At 35.5% G+C, this 24,161-nt stretch overlaps 1 protein-coding gene across 32 annotated transcripts in view; it reads left to right on the forward strand.

Moving 5' to 3' along the window:
• PTPRD (protein tyrosine phosphatase receptor type D) overlaps positions 1-24,161 on the forward strand; it is a 2,309,169-nt gene that overhangs the window by 2,110,958 nt on the left and 174,050 nt on the right. For 17 of the 32 annotated variants that reach the window (XM_054519906.2, XM_054519907.2, XM_054519902.2 and 14 more), the window contains 6 exons: positions 5,579-5,712; positions 8,594-8,738; positions 11,951-12,256; positions 13,152-13,345; positions 15,728-15,754; positions 19,941-20,058. In XM_054519906.2, coding sequence (XP_054375881.1) covers positions 5,579-5,712; positions 8,594-8,738; positions 11,951-12,256; positions 13,152-13,345; positions 15,728-15,754; positions 19,941-20,058 — 924 coding nt within the window. The remainder of the gene's footprint in view (positions 1-5,578; positions 5,713-8,593; positions 8,739-11,950; positions 12,257-13,151; positions 13,346-15,727; positions 15,755-19,940; positions 20,059-24,161) is intronic. The other 15 variants (XM_054519923.2, XM_054519924.2, XM_054519927.2 and 12 more) reach the window with 2 other exon arrangements.

The raw sequence follows: 24,161 nt of genomic DNA on the forward strand, positions 1-24,161 counted from the left end.
TTTCATTACTAGAAAACACATTCAGGAAGGAAAAAAGGACATCCTATAGTTTTCTTATAAAGGTAATTATACCAAAAACATAGGGTAACTATATTTTATAGAAGAAGTGCAAATAAAACTCTGACAAAAAAGTAGTAAATTAAATCTCAAACCTAATGCATTAAATGTTGCTTGATGTTCATGCTAATTGGAGGCATTATAAATCTTAAATCCTAATACGTGTCTCTTTTCTGAACTTTATTTAGAAAGCATATCTGACCTCTAATTACATCTATTCATTTAATAGATTCTTGAAAATCATCTGACTTATATGGATATACCTTTAACAGTATATGCCTTCAAAAGATAAAGAATTATATATATATTTATCAAATAGTAATGACTAGTATCAACTTTAAACATTTTAGGGATGTTAATGCTATTACAAATTCTGGGCATTGCAAAAGTGTTAAAATATAAGCTATGACATTTAGAGACAAAGTCTGTTAGGTTTCCAGAAGTTTATAAATCATTTCATTAGTGTATGTCAACAGGCCTATTCAAGCAAACTAGAAAAAGACTGCTTTCTAATAACCAAAGTTATGAGTCCAATGTAAATGCTTTTTCTGAGTAGATTTAGCAATGAGTAAAGGAGCACTGGATATAAATACAATTATAATAAAATTTAACTTTTTCTCATTTATATTTAATGACTGTTGAGAATAAGATTTGTGCTGATGCTTGTGTATTAAGTACTTATTTTGTCAATGATATATTTGTGGCATTTACACATCAGACTCTTTGTTTTGAATTTTGTTTTGTTTTACTACCGTTATAATTCTGGCTGTTGGTTTTATTGTTGTTATCATTTATCAATATGCTAGATACACACATTTTAAAACATGTACCTTATTAAAATACTAGATATTTTAGCAATCATGGGTTTTCTAGTATCTTTGGTCATATTTCATATTTATAGTATAGCAAGATGAAACTGTTGTTTAGCAGTGCAATATGTGTCAAACTTTCTTTAGAGATAATCTCTAAATTTTATTCAAATATTAATCTCTTCTAATATATCAGCATTTCAGATAATGTGACGGTTTCTCTTGTTAGTCTTTTTTATCCCTTGTCTTTGAGTTGCTTTCACATATTTATATAGAGTGTAATTATAGTAATACTCAAGTACTTAACATGTATCGGTGGGATTATAATCTTATTTTAGGGACTTGATAGCTCACATTTCTATTTCTTTGTGGACATTAAATAAGTAATCAAGAGGATGGACATACTTTTACAGTATATAATGACTTCTTAAATATAATATTAAAGAAACATTTTTACTTATTTTATTTCTGCTTTCCATGTCCTATTGTAAATTTGGTTTATGGTCAATATGTCTCTTCTTTGAATATGAAGTAACTGCTTAAAGGTCTGGATATGTTTTTATTTGCCCATGATTTTCCCAGAATCTCACATTTTCTTATAAAATTTATGTTCAGTTAATCAGTGAAGGAAATGTTACAACACAGAAAAGCTCTTGAATAAAATAAAAATAAAATAAGATATACGTAGACAGAGGACTGGTAAGTGAAGGTAAAAAAAAAAAATTACCAGTGAGAAACTGTGATGTGTAATGATTACAAGAGCATAAAATATCTGTGTGTAAGAAGGCGAGGCACAGTGGCTCACACCCATACTCTCAGTGCTTTGAGTGGTTGAGGTGGAAGGATTTCTTGAGCCCAGGAAGTTCAGACAACCCGGTGCAACATATTGAGACCCTGTCTGTACAAAAAAAACTAAAAAATTAGCCGGGTATTATGGCACACGCCTGTAGTCTCAGCTACTCAGGGGGCTGAGGCGGAAGGAGCACTTGAGACCTGGAGGTCAAAGCTGTAGTAAACCATGATTGTACCATTGCACTCCAGCCTGGGTGATAGAGTAAGACCTTGTCTCAAAACTAAATGAATAAATAAATAAAATGTAGGTAGATATTTACATTTATACATTTGTATGTATAAATACATATATAGAGAGAAAACATTAATAGAAATGTGAAATGGAACCTCTGTAGACACAATATTTGGTATAAAAATTCAATTGAGAGATAATGAAAGTTCTCCTGTGTCTCAAGTGTTACAGAGAAAACAAATATGACAGTCTGTAGCCCCTAAAGTGTTTTCTTATATACATATATTATGCTCATTAGGACCAATGTGTTGGGAATTTTAAAATACATTCATTTTATACCTTATTTTAAAAAATTCCTTTGTATCCTCAGCTTCATGGTTGTGGATTCAAATATGACAAAATGCCCTGAGGAAGTGATATCGTTAGGTACACCCTCAGTTTCCGAGGAAGTGTGGGTAGTGCACTCTTAAGCCGTTGATGAGCCTGGAGCCTGAGATCATGAAAGTTTATTTTAGGGCCCTGGCCCATATGCTGAATCTAGCCTGTAGACACATTTTGCCCCATACAGTGCTTTTAAAATTCAATTAATTTTCAGTAATTAAGAATGGGAAGGTTTTACCTGGAAGGTTCATGATCAACTTCTGTGAAGGAAATCTGAAGCTGGGACAAGAGTGCGCCCACATTTCACAAGGCAGCAACTTGCTGTCACTGAGCATGGCCTGCGGTCCCTCTTCAGGTGGTGGGCACTCTCCACCGGGCCCCAGGCCCCATATGGCCTTCTCACTCATCTAAATTACCTGACACCTCTGAGCATTTGTATTCGCACCACATGTTTATTTTATACATTATTTATTTATTTATTTTTTAGAGACAGGGTCTCACTCTGTCGTCCAGGGTGGTGTGCAGTGGCTCAGTCATCGTTCACCGTAGCCTCACCCTCCTGGACTCAAGTGATCCTCTCACCTCAGCCTCCCAAGCAGCTGGGACTACAGGCATGCTCCACCATGCCCAGCTAATTTTTTTTAAGTTTTACTATTTTGTAGAGACAGGGTTTTGCTATGTTGTCTAGACTGGTCTCGAACCCCTGACTTCAAGCCATCCTCCCACCTTGGCCTCCCAAAGTGCTGGGATTACAGATGTGAGTTACCATGCCTAAGCCTGTACCACAAGCTTAAAATCTAATAAATGAAGTTACCCTCCGAACCATTCAAAAGAAGGATAAGGAAAGAACGGAAGGGAACCCCCTGTACATTAGATGAAGACACTTTGCATCAAGTCGTCTAGCCAACCTTTAGCTTTGTGCACGAATAAAAAGGACAGTGTACTCTCTGAGACTTGGATGTGCCTCCTTAAGTCATTATTTAGAAGGAAGGGGCTCTTAATAGAAACAAGCAGAATTAGATGATCAGACGAAGCTTGTGTCACTAAACAAGAATGAAATATTGAGACCAACCAGGAATTTGCTCAAGACAAATTAAAAGCAAAAAGTAAACAATTTAAGTAAGAAAAAGCTAATTAGGTTTCCAAGATGTTTTCAATCAATGTCAATTTATTATTAGCATTAGGCAGGGAGGAAATGCGTAATAAGCAATTATTATCCTGAGAGCAGCCCTTCAGTGTTGTCTGTGTTTCTAATTCTTGACCATACTGTACTCCGGTTTGGTTTGAGTCAGGAGTTAACACAGACTTTCTTGTTTCCCAGGAAATTGGGAGAAAGAAAGAAGTAAATAAAACTAGGAAAAAAATCAGTGACTGCATACATAGGCATATGTGTGAATTTTTAGCCTGAGAAACCCTTTTATCATGTGAATATTAGATCCTATCATAATTTTCCTATCTATCTGGTCACTCTTGTTTCCATTATTGCTCCTGCCAGTGCTTTTGGTATTTCCCTTTTAGAAATAATGCATTTTCCATTTGCTTTGCAATTTGCCTGTTTGTGTTTTGTTCCCCTCTGTCCCTCTGTCTCTTGCATCTCAATCTTTTATCTTCTTTTGCCTCCACCTTTCAATCTAAATGATTGTGTTAGGTCACCCACTGGGCAGGTACTGGGGAAAAAAATATGATACTCTGTTCAGAAAGTAAGCTCCCAGAGGCATCAAATCAATGAGACTCTCAAGGCCTGTGATTTTTAAAAAGGAGAGAGAGAAAAGATGATGAAGGCAACTAGAAATATGAAGCACTGATTATTTGTGACCTTAAGCATCAGTCCAAACCTGTATTCCTTTACACACACACACACACACAAACACGCATATACACAGGCTGACTTACCAGAGGAATAAAATTATCATTAGGGATTCTACAAGTCATTCTTGCAGACTGCTTTAACAAAGGGCATTTTTTAAAGCCATAGTACAGAGATATAACTATAAAAGAAAAGGAAAACAATACATTTTCTCCAAAGTCTTCTTTTCAACTACAAATTATACTGTATTATATGAATTTTAAAATGTGTTTGCTGAGGTTGCCACTTTAGATGTTTTAAAGCACACTTTAGATGTTTTTTTACTCTTCTGCTGTGAAGTATTATTGTTCTCTTTTTTTCTTTAAATATAAATGGAATTCTCATTTAAACTTGAGGGAATATGAACATATGTTCAGCCACAGCACATTGAGACATGCCATAATATCAAGGGTAATGATCAAAATATTTTACAATTGGGAAAGCATAGGCACTCACCAATCAGAGCAGACAGTGGCCAAGAACAATGTACGATTAGATGTGCCAGTGACACCCTGACTCAGCCTTGTGTATAATGGATAGAGGGGAACTGATAGGCTTAGGTGTGGACTAGGAAGTTTAGGTTAGTAATTATTCTAGTACATTTGAGTAAGGTGTTTTAAACCGAATAGACTTTCCATTCTTTGTTACAGCTGATAAACAGCTCTTCCAAATTGTCTGTCAAATAGATTACATGTCTAACATGAGAATTATAGATGATCTCTTTAAGTTACCATATTTCTGATAAGTGTATTCTATAAACTTCTTAATTTTTGTAGTAGTTTAGCTTCGTGGCACTAGGGAGGATACTTTGTATTAGGTGTAGTGCATTAAATAATTTAACATAGTTTACAGAGTAGAAGTCATTATTTGTAAGTGATAGAGTTTTGTTTTGTTTTGTTTTTCCTTTTTTACACCTCTTTTTCAAAATGTGGGCTGGTAAGAAAAAATGCTAAGTGATTCTGTTTGCCTGTTAGGTTTTGTTATTGGAGTAAAAGTAGGATTTTATAAATTTAATTGGAAATAATTTTGAATTTTACATGTAGTGCTAGAGAGTAAGTTCCTACTCAACTGTAAATAACAATACTTTTAGGTATTTAGTACTTATTATGCTTTTGGAAATATTTCAAGTGCTTTATATAAATTATATTATTTATTACTAACAACCATGTCATGAAGTAAAGAATTTTTTCCTTGAAATTGAGTTCAGAGGCCGATATACTTTATACTTATTAGTTCTACTGTATCTTGTGTAGATGTTCTACTACTCCACAGCAGGATTTGTAACATCGTACTTGCCCTGTATACAAAGAGGTTAACTTGGACAATGTAAAGGAGTTTGTTTTCCACTAAGCTGGTACATGTGTACAGATTTTGAAAGGTTTAAACAGGTTACACTAATGGAAGAACTTTGTGAATACTCCTGGTGATTGTGAGTTCAATCCATTGCCTCCCTGTTTTTAGTACCAGGGCAGCCACTAAACTTCAAAGCAGAACCTGAGTCTGAAACAAGTATTTTGCTCTCTTGGACACCTCCACGTTCAGATACCATTGCCAACTATGAACTGGTTTACAAAGATGGGGAGCATGGAGAGGAGGTAAGACTATAGTGCTTCTCACCCTGGGAATTATTCATTACGTTGGACCACTTCTTTATTTTTGTGTATTTATCCACATTCTTGGTCAGATAGCTATTGAGGACCTTGATGGAAAAGATTTACTAATTAAAAGAGGAACTTGACCCCCCCCAAAAAAAAAAACCCAAAATGATGGCAACAACAACAACAACAACAAACAGTGGTTATTTGGAGGCTCTGGGGAAAAACAAAACAAAATAACTCTTGCTCCTATTGGAATATGCTTCTGACAGAGTTCCAAGTTCCATAGATGTATCAGGTTATGGAAGAATAAATACTCAATGAGACTTGAGGACTTTCTCTTCTTCATAAAAGTATTTAAGTCACTGTGGGGACAGGTGACTAAATTAGCTCTATATGTTAATGAAAGTCCTTGGCTAAATGAATTTTTCCACACTGGTTTCAAAGATTCCCCAATAGCAAATGTTTGTTTGCTAAAAAGTATTTGATATGAAGGTGAGTGTGTATAACATTTGAGTATGCTGTGCAAATAAAATAACAGATTGTAGAAGGCATGGCAATTGTTGATCGTCACTGAAAAGAGAAATGAAAATCAATATAATTAACTCATTAATAGGCACTGTTCTGAGGGTTTTACCATCAATAATGCATCTAATTTTTATAGTAGCACTGGAGCTAGCCTTTCTTATTAATTGATTTCACATATAATAAAATGGAGGCATGGAAAAAAAGTTAAATAATTTGCTCAAAGTCTCGCACTAGTGGATGGCAGAGCTGGGATTTGAGTCTAGGCAGTCGAGTTCCAGAGTCTGTGTTGTTAACGATTAGGGTCTACTGCTTCTTGAGTGTAGTTTGAATACATTATAGAAATCGATATTAAGATACATCTAACATTTTCAGAATGAGAATACATAATAGTAATAAATATGATTCTTTTATTGTTGTGAAATCCACTGGGGAACATTAGGACAAAAGGAGTTAATGGCACTATATTTGAGAACTTCACTTATATATTCATTTTATTATGCCTCTTAGCATTTTTTATCTGAAAAAAAAATCTTCACAAAGTGAAACAGTCCCTGTGTTCTAACCTGTGTTCTAATAAAGAATATCTTTAAAAAAAACTAACATACTAAATGAACAATTAACTTGTAGTACATAATTTTGGATGTTATAATAAATTAATAGGTTTTTGTAAACTTCTATTTTATTCCATCTGTTTGAATTGAGCAGAATCTCAAAAGAATAGGTTTTAAATGCAGTGCTTTTAGATTTAGCTAACAAAGCCAATATAAATCAAGCACTCAAAAAGTTATACAGTTGAAATGCAGATATGACTTAAAGTATTTGTCGTACAACTTGAGCTATTGGTGTTTTCTGTAAGGCGTAAATCAGCACTGAATCGTTTTAAACCTTCATCACGACCACCAAACTAAAATACATGCATACATAGACACAAGCATACATATATACAAAGAGTAAAGGAGAATTGTGATGCTTAAATGTTGGCATAGCTACTGTGCTCCACAATTGCTTATTTAGGGAATTTCTTTATTTCTTACTTGGTGGATCTAAAATTCCTGAAAACTTTTGTATTTGTAAGCCAGAACACCCTAGGGATGGTTTCTCTAGTTTTATATTTGAATTTTTCTTCTTCTTCTTTTTTTTTTTGAGACAGTCTCTGTCGCCCAGACTGGAGTGCAGTGGCGCGATCTCTGCTCACTGCAACCTCGCCTCCTGGGTTCACGCCATTCTCCTGCCTCAGCCTCCCGAGTAGCTGGGACCACAGGCGCCCACCACCACACCTGGCTAATTTTTTGTATTTTTAGTAGAGATGGGATTTCACCATGTTAGCCAGGATGGTCTCGATCTCCTGACCTCATGATCCGCCCGCCTAGGCCTCCCAAAGTGCTGGAATTACAGGCGTGAGCCACCATGCCCGGCCTTGAATTCTTCTTAACTGATTTGTTTGTGTGAAAGCAAACACTGTTTGATAAAGTGTTAAGATTACACACACCATTACTAGATTATGTACTAACTTGCATTTTAAGGTTTACTGTAGGCTGATCTTCAAGACTGATTACCCAAAGACACTTACATTTTTGCTAAATGACAAATTTTAAGCATGGAAGTTGAGAATTATAGCATTCGATTAACGAAATCATATATCAAAAGTCCACAAACGTTTGTGAATTTTTTTTTTTTTCTGGCTGTGGGTTCTTTATTCACAAAGAAAGTAAGGTTTTCAGTTATTTTAGATCAACCTAGGGTAGTAATGTGGTTTCAGATAAATTATTCAACTTTCTTTAGTGACTAACATGATTTTTTATCCCATTAAAACTTGGCAATTTCAAATCTCTTTTATAGCAACCTCCTGTAAATTGTTTACTGGTTACTGTTGCTACTTCTGGTCATATTTTCTTTGCCTCCAATTGAGATTTCAGAAGGTCGTGGGAGATGAGTAGACATCTGTTCAATTAAAATTGCACATGTTGGGCAGATTCCACTACCAGGGGCAGGTGTCATTTTCTATTGTGATCTGTGTCACAGCAACATACACACATTTAACGGCAGAACATACTCATGGGTGTTGGCCTCTCAGTCTTCGTCTTATCTGATGTATTTGGCTGACTGTGTCAACGTTAAAAAGATCTCTGACTTCCCTTATTCCAGTTACCTTTGTAGAAACTTGCCTTTTAAACTGATATTTTCATTATATAATTTCCTTAGTATAGCCCTGGATACTCACTATTGACTCTTTTGGTGATATTTTGATGAGATTATAATCCTGATGATAGAAATCTGATGGTCCAGACAGTATGATTAAAAAGTATTTGCACGAATCTTACTGAAGATGACCACATTCTCTTATTGCTTCCAGCAACGAATTACCATTGAGCCAGGGACGTCATATAGGCTGCAAGGACTGAAACCAAACAGCTTATACTATTTCCGTCTGGCTGCACGCTCCCCTCAAGGCCTGGGTGCTTCTACTGCAGAAATATCAGCTAGAACCATGCAGTCAAGTAGGTGTCTCTCTTTGCTTACTTTCTGCCTTTTTATTTCCTCTGGGAGATGTTGCTAGCTTTCACCTTCACCAACAAGCAAACCTGCTAATATGCTTAATAGTTAGTCTCTAGGTTAGTATGCATCACACTTCACAGGTGAAAGTGTAACTGTGACTTATTTTGGTCTCATCACTTGATCCAAATAACAGATCCCACCTTCCCACTTCCTACATTGAAAGACTTTTAAAGAAGGTAGTAGACGTCCATGGATGAAAAGTGGGTGAAAGGAATTAGATCAAGCCCTGTTTAATGAATTGTAAGGCTTTAAAGCAAAATTCGCATTGAGAACCCTGCAAAATAATCATAGGAGGGCTTGGCAAATGAAAGAGGCTGCAAAAGACAAACTTTATTTTTTTACGCACACAGGCTTTAGCTTTGCAATCAAACAAGTCCTTATTTCATGTATTTGTTTCTACTAAGAAAAGCTCAGCTATGATGACTTGTTTCTTATCAACTCTGTGTGTAGTACATGTGGAAATTTGGAACATTGACAGGAAATCTGTATGTGGACAAATTTAGAAACAATGGAATAATCGCAAACATATTTGCAATTCTAAATTGTATTTTGTTTCCTCGGGTTCAATTTCTTTTTGGAGCTGTTACCCTTAAGCATAGCTGTGTTTATCACAATGGGGGTTAATTGTGCCCAGGGCAGATTGTTTTGCATAAAGTATTATACAGGAGATTGTTTTTGATGGGAAGTTTGGTGGCTTATTATTATTTATTGCTTTTTATTAATATGTGTCTACAATTCATTCATAAAAAATACTATTTACCTTGAATTGAAGAGTTTTGTTGAGTTATTTTCTTAGATTTCTTTGTGTGATATTTTGTCTTTGCTTTTTGACGTAGTGAATTATACAATAGATATCTATAGTAGAAATACATTGAATTTTGTCAAGAAGATGCTCTGTTGACCTCATATTTAGACCTATCAGCAAACATGAAATTTATGTTTTAAAAGATTAATTTCCTTCCATATAAATAAGCAAGTTTTCCACCATTTCATTTTCTATAGAAACTTGAAAACTTTCAGGGTTTTTTGATAATAAAATTTATGTTTTTCCCTCTTTAAAGCATGATTATTCACATGAAAATGATTAGGATCCTGTTTAATCTATTAGTGATTATCATTTATTCCCATAAAATTTTCTTTCATTTAAAGGCATAAGCATGTAAATTAATGCATTCTCTGTATGTCTGCTTTGAATTCCAGGCAGGCTAATAAATAGTATTGTAGAAGATAATTTCTTAAAACCAAGCATTTAATTAAAAGAAATGTTACATGCTTCAATATTACATTTCCCATGGTTTACAAACCTCAGTTTTTAACATATGTGTGTGTGTGTATATATATATATATATATATATACACACACACACACATACATATTGAATAGACTTTTTATAAGCACATCAAACACTTATCTATTCCTTATTTTATTAAAGTAAAATTTTCAAATGGTATTGAATATATTCTCACAAAATAGGAGGTCTGAAGATAGCCCTAGTGAAAACCAAATCAGCTTTTTAAAAAGAATTACAAATGAGTCCTTGCTGTTACATGAATAACTCAATTTATTATGAATAATGATAATGCATGTAAAATAGTTTTATAATTTGAGATATAAGAACCCCTAGTCAGAATCAATAAAAATGAGATTCTAGTGGTTTTGCAAATCTTATTCCAAATTTACAAGGCTGTCCTATGAGGATTTCTTTTTTGTCAATACAGAGAGCTTTTATTTTGATTGACTGTAATAATGAACACAAGGCACGTAAATTAAGAAAGACTGATAATCCCCTGAACAAGTGGATACACCTGGCACTCCATAATATTAAGACTCACAAAGTCTAGGGAAATCCCCAAACTACGCATTCAAATACAAAACATAGAATTGCTTTATTCAGTCTACCATATACATTGCTTTAAAAATATGTGTGTGTGTGTATGGATTTGTATTATCTTTGCCCACTTGTTTGTTCTTCTTTAGGAACATATATTATTAAGTTTTAAATAATGATAGTAATTGTGCTGTCTTTTATTGATTTTTAATTTTTTAAAATCATAATATTTGGTTAATTTGATGGAAAATAATTGCTCAGAAAGTGACTAGTTTAATTTAGAATGGGCAGGAAGAAAGTATATCTTTTAACTCTAATATAAACCCTACATTGTATGAATAATTATGTACAAAATGAAAGCAATTTTGCACATAAGTTATATCTTTTCCAGTTGATACTTGGGTTTTAAAAAAAAACAGTTCTTTTTAATGGCTGTGTTATTGACATTTTGTAAGGGATAAATGATTATTATTGATTTTACCAAATTTTGCTGGTGGGGTCTAATTCTTCACTAGCAATGGTGTCTCAAGAAGAGTTATAATTAAAAAGCTGAAAGCTGACGTAGGGTAAGTACAAGTTACAGTCAGAATCAACAATCCTGACATTACCCTCGGGTAGGTAAATCTTGGACTCTGCATTTTCATCCTTTATTGATTCTGCATGCTCACTGTATATGGGCTACGATCAATGTTAACATTTTTATTATTATTAAAACTGGTCAGGCAAACTCAGTTTTTCAGATAGAGTGAACCCTCTTATGTTTGTTGTTTGTTTATTTTTAATTGGAACTGGTAGAAGGGCATTAGCAGTTATTGTAACTTTTCACCCTTAAGAAGCCTTTCACAAATAAGTACTGTATGTAAACCATCCTCATTCTAGAATATAGAAGTGAAAGCTTAGAAACAACATCTGTGAAGCATCATCAGACCCTCAAGTAAATACTAGCACTATTTGCAGCTTTTTTGAAGCTGGGTAGTCAGTATAGTGGGGGTGGGAGATACTGAGGTATTGGTTTAGAAGAAGAATTTATATCGCAGGTAGGTAATTTTATTTGAGGCTCCATTGTCTCGAGGTCTCATTTTCACATATTCCCCCCACCCATTATTTAACAATTATTTTTGGTCATTAATTCATTTTTTTTGGTTTATTCATATTACTAAGCCAAGGTACATAATTTGTCAGAATTTAAGTTTCAAAGCCTTATTTTCGTTTTGTCCTTATTGTTCGTTTATTTATTTTTGCCTTTTCTTTTGTTTTATCATTTTTTTTTTCAACCACTCCTGTCCTTTCACTTAAATCCTCCTTTAACTCACTACCAAAATAAGAGCCGTCAGCTCCTCCTCAAGACATTAGTTGCACCAGCCCAAGTTCCACTAGTATTTTGGTAAGTTGGCAACCTCCACCAGTGGAAAAACAGAATGGCATTATCACTGAATACTCCATCAAGTATACTGCAGTGGATGGGGAAGATGACAAGCCTCACGAGATTTTGGGAATTCCTTCGGACACTACCAAATACCTTTTGGAACAGCTGGAAAAATGGACTGAATACCGGATCACTGTGACGGCCCATACAGATGTCGGCCCTGGCCCTGAGAGCTTGTCCGTGTTGATTCGAACCAATGAAGATGGTATGTTGCCTCCGCTACGTCAGTTTGCACCCTTCTGACACAGTCTTGGTCTGCTGTCTTTCAATAGGCTAACAGTAATCTTTTTTCTCTGCTCATCTTTTTACCCAGCATTGCTGTTACTTTAGTATTTTTGCCAAAGACTTGTCTTTGCTGCAGCCTGGCCTTTCTTTTTTTTCTTTTTTTTAATTTTTTTTCAATCTCAATGCAGTAATTTGCTTCTCTTTAAAAGAACTGTTGGCTCCTATGGTCTTGCAATCCAGCCCGTCTCTGTACCTCCATCTAAAGTCTTCTGTGTTTTTCTTGGCTTTTTGTAGTCACTTCTTTTACATTTTGAAGTTAATTTTTCAAAACTACCTTCTTATCTTTTTGTTGCCTTTTTGTCTTACGTATTTCAGAGACATTGATGCTCAACATTGAATTTTTGGCATCTTTTGTATGGAATACCTTTGATATGAGAAAAAAAGAGAAGATAATCCATATAATCAAGAATCTTTTTATTCTGCCGTTTAAAAAGAAACCTTTAAAAAACACACAACAATCAACAGCCAGTTTTTGTTATTATTTCAATGCTATACCTCTTTGTGCTTTAATGCTTTGAACCTCAAAGCATCTTCCTTGGCTTTTGTACATTTTTTACATGTTTTTCTATTTCTCTGATACTCTTTTTCTCTTCCATTTTTTTTTTGCATCGGTCATGTTTTTTGATCTTTTCTTAAAAGGTAGAGCAGATTGGTTAAGCATTTTCATTGGTTGAAAATGTTTGTATTCTTCAAAGGAAACATAGTGGGTTTACCCATTTTTTGAAAGAGAAACCTAAGTAAAGAAAATGCAGAAAATGCTCTGATTGGGTGGGACAAGTGCCTATAATTTCTTTTATCCAATGATGTTGTTCCAGTTCCTAGTGGTCCTCCTCGCAAAGTCGAGGTAGAGGCTGTCAACTCAACATCTGTTAAAGTCTCATGGCGCTCACCGGTGCCCAATAAACAGCATGGCCAGATAAGAGGATACCAGGTGCATTATGTGAGGATGGAAAATGGTGAGCCCAAGGGCCAGCCCATGCTGAAAGATGTCATGCTGGCTGATGCACAGGTAAGCCTCTGAAATTATGTACCTCTCTTTTTATATAATAAGTTTATCTTAGCTCATATCTTGAAATTGGTCTTATTTTAGTTTTTTGACATTTAAAAAATCCTATACAAAATTCTAGTTTTCATTTCACATTGATGTATATTGATCTTTTCAATCAGTTACTATCAAGTGAGGAAGGGAATTGTAATGAAATGACACTCAAGTCTGATTAAAAACATGTTACTTTTTCCTTAAAATACAGATACTCAACCCTTTACAACCATATTCGAGTTTGCCTTTCAGACTTCAAAAAATGATTGACTTAGTTGAGTCAAAGGGAAGATTTCTAAACTGCATTTTTGCTCATGGAATCTACTTTCTTCTGCGCTAAAACAACTTGGAACTTAGTTGTTCTAATTTCTAAATGTATCTTCTTCCACTGAAGAATAGACATTTTTATTCAGGGACAGGTACTCAGTATTATATTTAGTACTTCTTCATCAAATTACATATTTGAGGAAACTCATTGTTTCATGTCCCAGCAAATGAAGATCGTTACAATGATATTAAAAATTAAATCAGAATTTCCTAGAGAATAAGTGGGATCCTTATGTTGAACCAAGGTTTAAAAAAAAAGTACTAAAAATGAGTAGTTGAGTATGTGAGAAATTGTGTTCATCTTAGGGCAGTGGTTTGCAACTATGGTATCACAACCTGGTTTTATAATTAGTTGTTTAAAACAGAGCATTGAAAATTTTCAAAATTTTTCATAAATTAGAGGTGATTCAAAGATAGTCCCATAATAAATTCACTTGGGCTTTACATATTTTCCTGAAAGGAAGATGAAGATTTCAACTTGTAACCACCACGCTGAAAATTGTACATGACTCATGTACTGGCTTACCTTTGCTGTGTCAAATGGTGATGAGATGTCATGGGGATAGGATATCATAAGATCATTGGAATACTTTCATTATCCAAGAAATTGGTGACTTGGCAGGGAAAAGGATGGAGTTTGTAAAAAATTTGAAATTTATTTCAAATTAAAATGCGTTTCTTTGTGTGAAAGTTGGAAAGATTATGAAGCAAGTTGAAAACTGTGGCACCAGGTTGCCCAGTTCTACGTTCTTGTCTGTAATGGCGGACGGATCCCCTGGTCAAGAGATCGAGACCATCCTGCTCAACATGGTGAAACCCCATCTCTACTAAAAATACAAAAATTAGCCGGGCATGGTGGCACACGCCTGTGTAGTCCCAGCTACTAGGGAGGCTGAGGCAGGAGAATTGCTTGAACCCGGGAGGTGGAGTTTGCAGTGAGCCAAGATCGCACCACTGCACTCCAGCCTGGCAACAGAGCAAGACTCCATCTCAAAAAAAAAATAAAAATAAAAATAAAAAAATAAGAGAGCAATAAATATCCCTGTGCCTCTAAGGAAAGTACTTACCCCCAAAGTCTTAATACAAGTCAACTCTCAAAAGTCTTTATGTTTTCTTCAGTTTTGAGACATTCTAAGTAAAGGGATCTGGATTCATGGCTCACTTATCTACCCCAAGGCCACTTCTGTAAATGCAGTAGAGCCTCGTAATACCCCTTCAACACTGGAAAGGGGCCATTGACTTGATTTGTATAAATAATTATTATGTAGTGCCTATAAAAAGAAAGTTATCATAGTATAAAATTAAAGCCATCATTGCTATGTTTTATCTTGTAAGTCAACAATTATGGAAAAGAAAACAACATGACCAGTGCGCTTTGATGTTGTCCTTTGGTTCTTAGATATTTTACATTACAGAACTGTAATTCTGTCCCTATTTCCATTGTAAAATATGGTAGTTAATGAAATTATATAATACCAAATGCATTAAATGTCAACTCTGTCTTTTTTTCTCTTCTTCTTTGGCTTTTCTTTATTAATTGCTGTTTTTCCTTGTGTATTTTCTTTCTTTCCCATCTCACTTACTTTCCTTGACTCTTCACTGAAATTTCATTACATCTCACAGGACTTCATTGAAGCTATAAGTGTCAAATATAATGAAAGATATTAATCTAAATAGTGACTTTTAATTGTGTAACTTAAGATAGAAGTCAAAATAAATATGAGTAGAATATGATTAGAAACATTAGCTTTTTCTGGGCCTCATTGCTATGTTTCAGTGAACCATACATTTAAAGAATATTAGCTGGTTTTAGTGATAACAGTAACAAAGGATATTTAATTTGACTTCCCAATCAGAGATGGAGGTGGCAGCAAATCACACATTCTTTGGAATTTTATTGTACATACTGCTTTGTTTATTTTTTTGATTTTTTTTAATCTAAGATGGGCAACACTGCCTGTATAAGGCTTTAAATTCTTTTTCTTTTTATTTTGCTTTCCTCCCAACCTTCTTATTCTCAATCAGTGGGAATTTGATGATACTACTGAACATGTGAGTAATTTTTGACTGTTTTGTCAAAAGCAGACTATATATGCTTGTTTTCTCTGACATCCTTTCACTTATTTGTGATCTGTCATCACAGTTTGCTTGGATGCATGAACTAACAAATTATTTTTAAGTTATCTTCACTATGTGGTGCACTTTTTATTTTGGTTTTTGTTTTGTGAAGTCAGCATGGTGCTATTGACTGCATAAGAAATGTCATGGGCTTGTGATATTTGTTTTGATGGCTGCTACTAACTCTGCCTTGTGACAGTCAGAGGAGGCATGCTTTAAAATACAGGGGTGTTGTCCAATCTTTTGGCTTCTCTGGGCCACATTGGAAGAAGAAGAATTGTCTTGGACCACACATAAAATACACTAACATTAATGACAGCTGATGAGCTAAAACAGAAAAAAATCTCATAATGTTTTAAAGTTCACAAGTTTGTGTTGGGCTGCATGTTGGATAAGCTTGCTTTAAATGAAGGCATTGCAGACTGGAGATGTCAGATTGTTTGGTGTAGGCTGCTCATAAATCCTACTCCAGGATCACATATCCAGTGGATAACAAGATATAGATCTGGCACTGATTAACTCTAACTAGAAGTGGCTGTTCTTCACTTTACCCATAAATATTTGAATGGTGAATGGATTATGCCAAGAAGTAGAAAGTATCTCGCTGAGAGAGGAATGTTTTTAAAATATTTGAATGAAAGCTCTATGTTATTTATTGGGGGACTGTTATGTATATGCCACTGCAAGGGACACATGATATGACATCTGCCTTTCTAGTGTTTACATTCTAAGTGGCTAGGGAAGAGTAAAGTTCTGAAACGTTTCATAAAATGCAGCAAAATATATGGCCTACAGCAGTGGACCATGCATTAGTAAATTAGTAGACAGTGTCAATAAAAGCTGTGAATTCAGAGATAGTGGTCCAAGATAGTAAAAGAAGTCCTGAAGCTTGGTTGAGAATTTAAGGGATGACTAAAGACTGAATAAGTGAAAAAGTGTGTGTGTGTTGGGGAGTTGGAGGTGGAACATATATATTTTTTAAAGTTGAGCACAGCAAAACCAGTCATTGAGACAGTTGAGCATGTGGTATAGTCACGTGACAGTAAGCCTGACAATTTGATATAAATGAAGGCTTCATGTTAAGTAACTCAGTGGTAAATAGAGCTAAGAGGTAAACTATAATATAATACTGGGAAAACCAGAAGAGTCAAGCTAAAAAGCTGGCTGGTCAGTGTTCAACTCTTCAATATTAGAGTGATATAGAAGAAATAAAAAGAAAAATGAGTTAAAGGCTGGCAGGAAGGTATTCTTCCGTTCACTGAATGAATATTTACTGCCAATGCACATGGCTCTTGTTGGGAATCTTGTAACTGTGTCCAAGGTATCAGTTCTCATGGGATTGCCAGTGCAGCAGCGTTTTTGACCATAAACTTCTTTGACTGTAACTCACAGTAAGAAATACATTATTATATGTCATGATTCAATGCACACATATGTTTAACTAAAATAAAATTTTTATAGAATCATACTTTAAATGTATAATAAACACTAACATTAAGTATTCAAGCTTATTCCATTTCATTTTCTGTTTGTTTGTTTAAATTCTGCTCATGACTGATTAAATTGCTTTCACAACATACTAAATGGGTCATTACCTGCAGTTTAAAATCCAGTGACTTAGTGGATAGATTAGAGAGTAAAAAGGTGGCAGATAGAAAAGCAGGTAAAAAGAGTTATTTTGCTGATTTAGTCATGAAGTGATAAAAATGCAACAGAGTTGAGGCAGTAGAAATGAAAAAGTGATAGTTAAGATCAATAAAAGGAAGAATTGGCAAAAACTTGCTAAGAACTGAGGAAGAGAAAGAGGTCAAAGATAGCTCATAAGTTTTGCAGATGTGTTACCATTCATTAAAATATGGAAGTAAGGAGTGGGGGAGTCTACTTCCAGGAATGATTTTTAAGTTTTAGTTCATTTGAACTTGAAGTAACACTGGGTAGTCACAGGAAAACATCTAGCAGATATTTACAACGTATATGCCACTGGAGCTCAGATTGGAAGTCACAGCTGGAAATAAATCAGGAATATGGGCAGAAATAATTATTTAAGGTTTAGAAATGAATGCAGTTTTTTTTTTTTTAAGATTAGAGAAACAGTAGACCAGTGACTGTGACAGAACCTCAGGTATGCCAGCTTTTAACAGTCAGGGACAAGAAGCAAAGTGGAGACAGGACAGGAGGAAACAAAGAGAATGAGGAATTATGGCCATCATATCAGGCACATCACCTCACAGAGCATACTGAAACAACCAAGGAAGGAAGTGTACCCACCACTTAAAGAAAGAAAATGTAATCCAAGAAAGGATATGATCGTGGCAGATGGAAGTGTGTCCAGCTGAGATTATACCACCGCAGGGGACTTGACGCATTTCAAATTGCGTTACGTCTGTTATCCTCTAACAACCTGGGCAAGAGAATGGATATGTGTGGTTAACTCCAGTTTCCTGATAAGAAACATATAAGTCTCAGAGTACATAATTTCTTGCTACAAAATTTGGTGATGGAAGCAAACCTTGCTTCTTTTTCCAGTTAGCCATGCCTGCTTTTCAGCAGTACTCCGGTGGCATGTGAGGGGAACCTTGGAAACAATAATGTTAGCATTTACTCATCATAGTTTTTGGGACAGCCAGTGTGTCTGCTGTCATTTAAAATACTGCTCTTGGGTAGTTTACTTGGTTTTTCTATCCTCTGGAACGTTAGGGAAACCATTCCAAAGTCCTGGAAATACAACATTTCTCCGAAATAGTCCATTTATCTGGCAGAATAAAATTTCCAGTGACTCTTCAGGATGATATCTGAACTTCTTGAATTTCCACAGTGAGATATTCCTACTCTTTTGAGAAAGCGTGTTCTCAGAAGCTGTCATATTTGGGATCAGCTTCAACAATTGAGCTCTATGGTATCTGTTACAGCCTTGCTAAAAAAAACCTACCGTATTTCACACAATATAATTCATTCACTCATCACTCACATTGTCTTTAGATTTGGAAAACAATGACATTGTGCATTTTCCTAAATTTATCCATATTCAATTTGAAAACACAGCTGTGCCAAAAAATCTGAAAGGGTTTTTATATTGCTCTGTGTGTGTGTCTGTGTGTCTGTGTGTCTGTGTGTCTGTGTCTCTGTGTGTGTGCACGCACGCGCATGTGTATGTGCAGCTCTGGTATTTGTTCTTAAAATACTAGAATAAATTGATAGCCAGAATCTCTAAAGAATCCCATAACCCGCAGTTTAAAGGAATAAATCAAAGACTGTCTGGTCTTATAACTACCACAGCTTTGGGCCCTGACTAAGAGAAAACTAAGAATTTTGGTAAATAGTATGTGATATTTAACAGTTTTTGGAAAGTCAAAATAAATTGAGCACATACTAGTGATGTGGTAAAACTAAAGTCCTGTTGTATTCTTTGCTTTTATGGCTGCTTTTTAATGTGTGTGAAAATTCTCCTCAGTGGATAATGATTTCTGCTCATAGCCTATACAAATAACCAATAAAAATGATAATACAATCAATTAATAAGAGAGTCCTAAGAAAATTATCTCTCAGGGTATCTAGGTCCAACAACAACCATTTGGTAAAATTCTTCTATAGTGATAAAACAGACTATGCTGGCATCAGCCCCATCCGCAGTCTGGGGGTTACAATGGATATGTGTGGAGAGCTGTTGGCATAAAATAATCACTCTTTAATGGAATGCTTCCTATAAGCCAGGCATAGTTCTGTGAGTTTACCTGATATAACTCATATAATCCTATGGGGTCCTATTATAATTCCAACATTCAGATGGGAAATGGAGGCACAGATAGGTAAACATACTTGGTCTGTCCAAGCTAGTAAGGACATGCAAGTTTAAGTTTAAGAATTCTGGAAGTCTGGCTCCAGATTTCATGTCTTTGACTAATACCCTAAGATCTACCTCTCAAGATGCCTGAAGACACCCCTTCGATATCAGCATGAAAACAGATCTCCATAGCATGATCTCAGGCATGAAATTTCCAGGGCTTAGCATGGCCACAAGGGATGTGCGAGCATTTGCAGAATGAAGGCAGACGGCCTTGTTTTTCCCCCAGGGCATTAGTAGCATGTTTTGAATCAGTGACATTCTATTTTGTCATTTCAGGACATGATCATTTCTGGGCTCCAGCCTGAAACTTCCTACTCCCTTACCGTCACAGCCTACACAACCAAAGGAGATGGTGCTCGCAGCAAGCCCAAACTGGTGTCCACCACTGGGGCAGGTAATCATGTCTGTGCATGTATGTGCCTTGAACAGTAATACTAACTTTCTAAATGGTATAGGTAGCTGCTAGCAGGCTTTTATTATAGTAACATCAGAGGAAATAAATGGACTATGGTCAACTTTTGTGTTTTTAGTTCAGGGGTAAAAAAAATAGATCAGGGAAAAAATAGTCAAAGTGCATAATTTGTCCAAACTATTCAATCAGTCATTCAACAAGTATTTTTTTTTGAGCACCTTCTGTGTGTCAGGCCCTGTTACCAGCACTGGGGATGAAGCAATCAACAAAACAGAACAAGAATCTGCACTCATGAAATTTACTTTCTGAATAGGACTAGATAATTAACAAGTGACAAAACGAGTATATAATAAAATGTCAGAAAGTGGTAAGATGAAAAGTAAAAGCATATAGACAATTAAGGATCAGGCAGCCTCTAGGGGCTGAGAAGTTCTTGTAGAGGAAGGATTATTTAAGTCGAGACTCAAATGATGTGAAGGATCAAGTCCCATGAAGATCTGGAGGGAAGGGATCTGGACAGGGAAGTCAAGCAACAATTTCAACTTCCCTGGACAACAAATCCCCTTAGAAGAGCTGCCATCTTGAACTGGGTTCATGACTTACAGTTCTACCTTTTGTCATTTTGTCTTCACCACCCACTGCTGTGGGGATTCTAAAGAAGCCAAACTGAACAAAAGATAGAAAACAAAAAAGAAAAAGAAGAAAAGCAAGAAGGCTAAATAGTATAAAATTACTCCCTTCTAAAGAATAAGGTTTCCTCAATGCTTTTTGGGATGACTTTGGTCAGCCACAGTAGGAAAAGCCAGCATGAAGGAAGATCTGGCAATGTAGAATGAGTAAATTCAGAGATAATTGCAGAAGGATTCTCCTCAATCCTCATATATGGCAATCTCCCGTGAACATGTAAACCGTGATTTGATTTACTCCGCCCGAATCACTTCTCAAATAACTTTTTAGGAGCATACCTCTATGTAAAGGCATAAAGTAAAGAACAGCTGTGATGTTGAGTGCCCTCCTGGGTGCCATGCTCACTGCCAGCTTTGTCTAAACGTCATAAGATTTGCCTCGCTCGCATCCTGCCACCTGGAATTGCCTCAAACAGCAGGATTACAGATGGCAAAACTCCTTCAAGGCTGAGTCTTCTGGGCTTTTTTTTTTTTTTTTTTTTTTTTTTTAAAATACCATTGTATCAAGCTAATTTAATGCCCTGAAGAGCAGGCACATATTCAGTGAGGGGCGTGATGGCATGATGACTATCTGGCTATAGAACCAGTCTCTATTAGAACATCAACAACCAAGAATTGAATCTCAAATTGAAGAAAATACATTTTCTTCACCTACACTTATAAATACGTCATAATAACTCTGAAATGTCTTATATGAAGCACCACTCCCCTGTTGCCCATTAAATGGGGTCATGTTATGATGACAAGAAAGTAGTGGATTTATAGCCAAGAGATATGAATTTTAGAGAAAGGAATGATTTTGTCTATTTTAATGTCACTAAGGCTAGCTCATCCCTTTTTATTTACCATACAATAGACATTTTAGAATTTTGGAACTTATTCATATATAGAATTCTTTTGGAATTTTCATTCACAATTTTAGATCCTTCTTAATCAATAGAGGCTTTAGTATTGAGATAGAAAATGCTTGTAATTTAGATGCCTACACGTTTAGTTTTGTAAGACCTCCCCACTGCATCTGGGAAGAAGGCAGAAGAATCCAAATTTAATTCCTTCAAGAGCGAAGCTCTAGTTTTCCTTTGCATAAGCAGCCGCTACTCATGGTTTATCCCTAGGCAATTAGTGAATATATCAATTTGTTTTGTCTACTGTATTAAAAATCCTCATATATTTATGTGACTGTGAAGAATTACTGAGTTTATCTTACAGATGTGAGCTCCTAATAACCATAATGGTAAAGGTATTTAGTTACAGCTCCCACAAAGAATTCAGGAATTCTCGTGAAATTGTATTTTAATGGTAAACTTCCTGATTGTGGGATGTTTGTTTATTATACCTTGTTTCTACAACCTGTAAAGAATCATATCTTGGAAACGAGTTCTGATCATAGTTTAAGTAATCTATGTAAGATTCATATAACCTCAAGGATGCTTCTGAAGAAAATGTTGGCTCTTATGTTTCAATGATTATGAAATATTTGTATTTTCTTTGTTAATCCTCCCATTATTCTGTATTGTAATAATTAGTTTACTGCCTGAGGCCTTGAGGTTAAAGGCAAACAGAAAATTCATTGGTTTGACATTTTCTGTATATTTTTACATGAATTTCAGTACTATATTGAACAGCTATGTTTAAGGATAATCAAAAGATGACGGTGACAGGGAGAATTTGGAAATGTTAGCCCAAGTCTAGTCGATTGTGATTGTTGTTGCGTTGGTACTAGGTTAAATTGGGGCTAAATTTAGAGCCATTGGGACTGAGTACCTTGGTTGATCTCCAGTGATTCCAGTTGCTGAAAAGTAAAGGGCAACCACACATATGTACCAATTCTGAAGTCCTAGGAGATTTTTAAAAGAATGTAAGAGAATAAGAAAATGTAAAAGGGAGAAGAGTTTATATGTCATGATATAAATTTTAGAGTTATTTACTTTGTAGCTGGACCTTCTCTGCTTCTTCCAATATGTTCATTAAGACCCTGCTGAGAAATGACCTTCCAACTCCCCTGAGTAATTATTTAAGACCCTTTCATCTTACCAACCCTCAAGCTCCAGTGCTGGAGTGAGCAGAACCATTGAACCAACAGCTGGCATGACTTACAAAAGTAGTCTACAGAATAACCCTAAGGCATTAGAAACCTGACTCCACAGATCGCACAATCTGTTCCACCTGATTATTTTCCCAACTAGAGTATGCCTGTATTAGAGAACATGGACGCTGCTGTATCTGTCTTTATTTCCTCACTCAACTACCTGTGTGCCAGTGTACAAGTATTTGCACAAAGTGAATTATTGGTAAATGTTTGATACCTATAGTGTTTCTGGAAGCCAGGAATGCAGTGAGTTCCATTGCCAATCTGTGGAGTTTGGGAGAATTCTTTTTAACTATGCATTCAATGATGTAGAAACTCTCCTCATTCCTTTTCCCTTTTTTATCCCATCCTGATTCCCTGGATAAAATACCACAACTGTCCCAAACCCTTACTCCAGCCTATTTAAACTGCGTTTACTGTTTCTATTATTCACATGCTTATGGAAATTTTAGGCATCCCTTCATGTGACGACCCTTCATGTGGCCAGCCTCTCCTGAGGTGATGTTGGGTGTTCTTCCCCAAGCTGCATAAGCATTCATTTCTTTCTTGAGTCCTTCCTTTATGCTTTGTGGCACTTCCAGGCTGGTTGTCTCATAGTTTTCAGGCTTAGTAAAACTTCTGCCCAGGGAAGGAATGACTGTTGTGGGTTTGGCAATAGAGAGCAGACAGAGATCCTCCTGTACAGCAGGGGAAGCCAGTAGGTCAGAGCTAATGCTCTTATTTCTATATCATTACTTTGGTCTTATGATTCCAAGCCAACAAGCCTTTCTGTCCCAGGATAAGAAAGGTCATGCCAACTTCGAAAACAAAAGAGATTACTCCATCCTAAGCTTTAACTCCCACAGAAGAATAAATGTATACATTTACAAAGCCAGTGGGTTTTTTCCTAGACTTTGTCAGCCCGTTAGATTTCTCCAAATGTGTACCATAGCAATATTATAAAGTGAAACATCAGTTAATAAGAACATGCTCATAAATGACAAATAGTAGAATGCAATCTGTGTTTGTGGTTTAGATCAAAAAATTATTTGTATTTATCCTAGCTTTATGTGCATCTTACGGAAACAGGATACACGGTGTATATATTATTATGCAGTTCGTTGGAACTAGAATTTCAAAAAATTTTAATAAATATGTTTAATCTATTGTCTCTGGAGAATATTGAGAATTAATAGTTGTGTTTCCACCCACTCGTTTCAACTGAGTTTCATATATTGAAGGCTGTATTCTCTGCTGAAAGTTCTATTTCACCATGGATTTTTCTCAGCAGAGACTCAGGTGTTTAATCCTTGACACCATCACTGACATTT

The sequence above is a fragment of the Pongo abelii genome, chromosome 13 (genome assembly GCF_028885655.2).
Source record: "Pongo abelii isolate AG06213 chromosome 13, NHGRI_mPonAbe1-v2.0_pri, whole genome shotgun sequence".
In the NCBI taxonomy this organism is placed as follows: Eukaryota; Metazoa; Chordata; class Mammalia; order Primates; family Hominidae; genus Pongo; species Pongo abelii.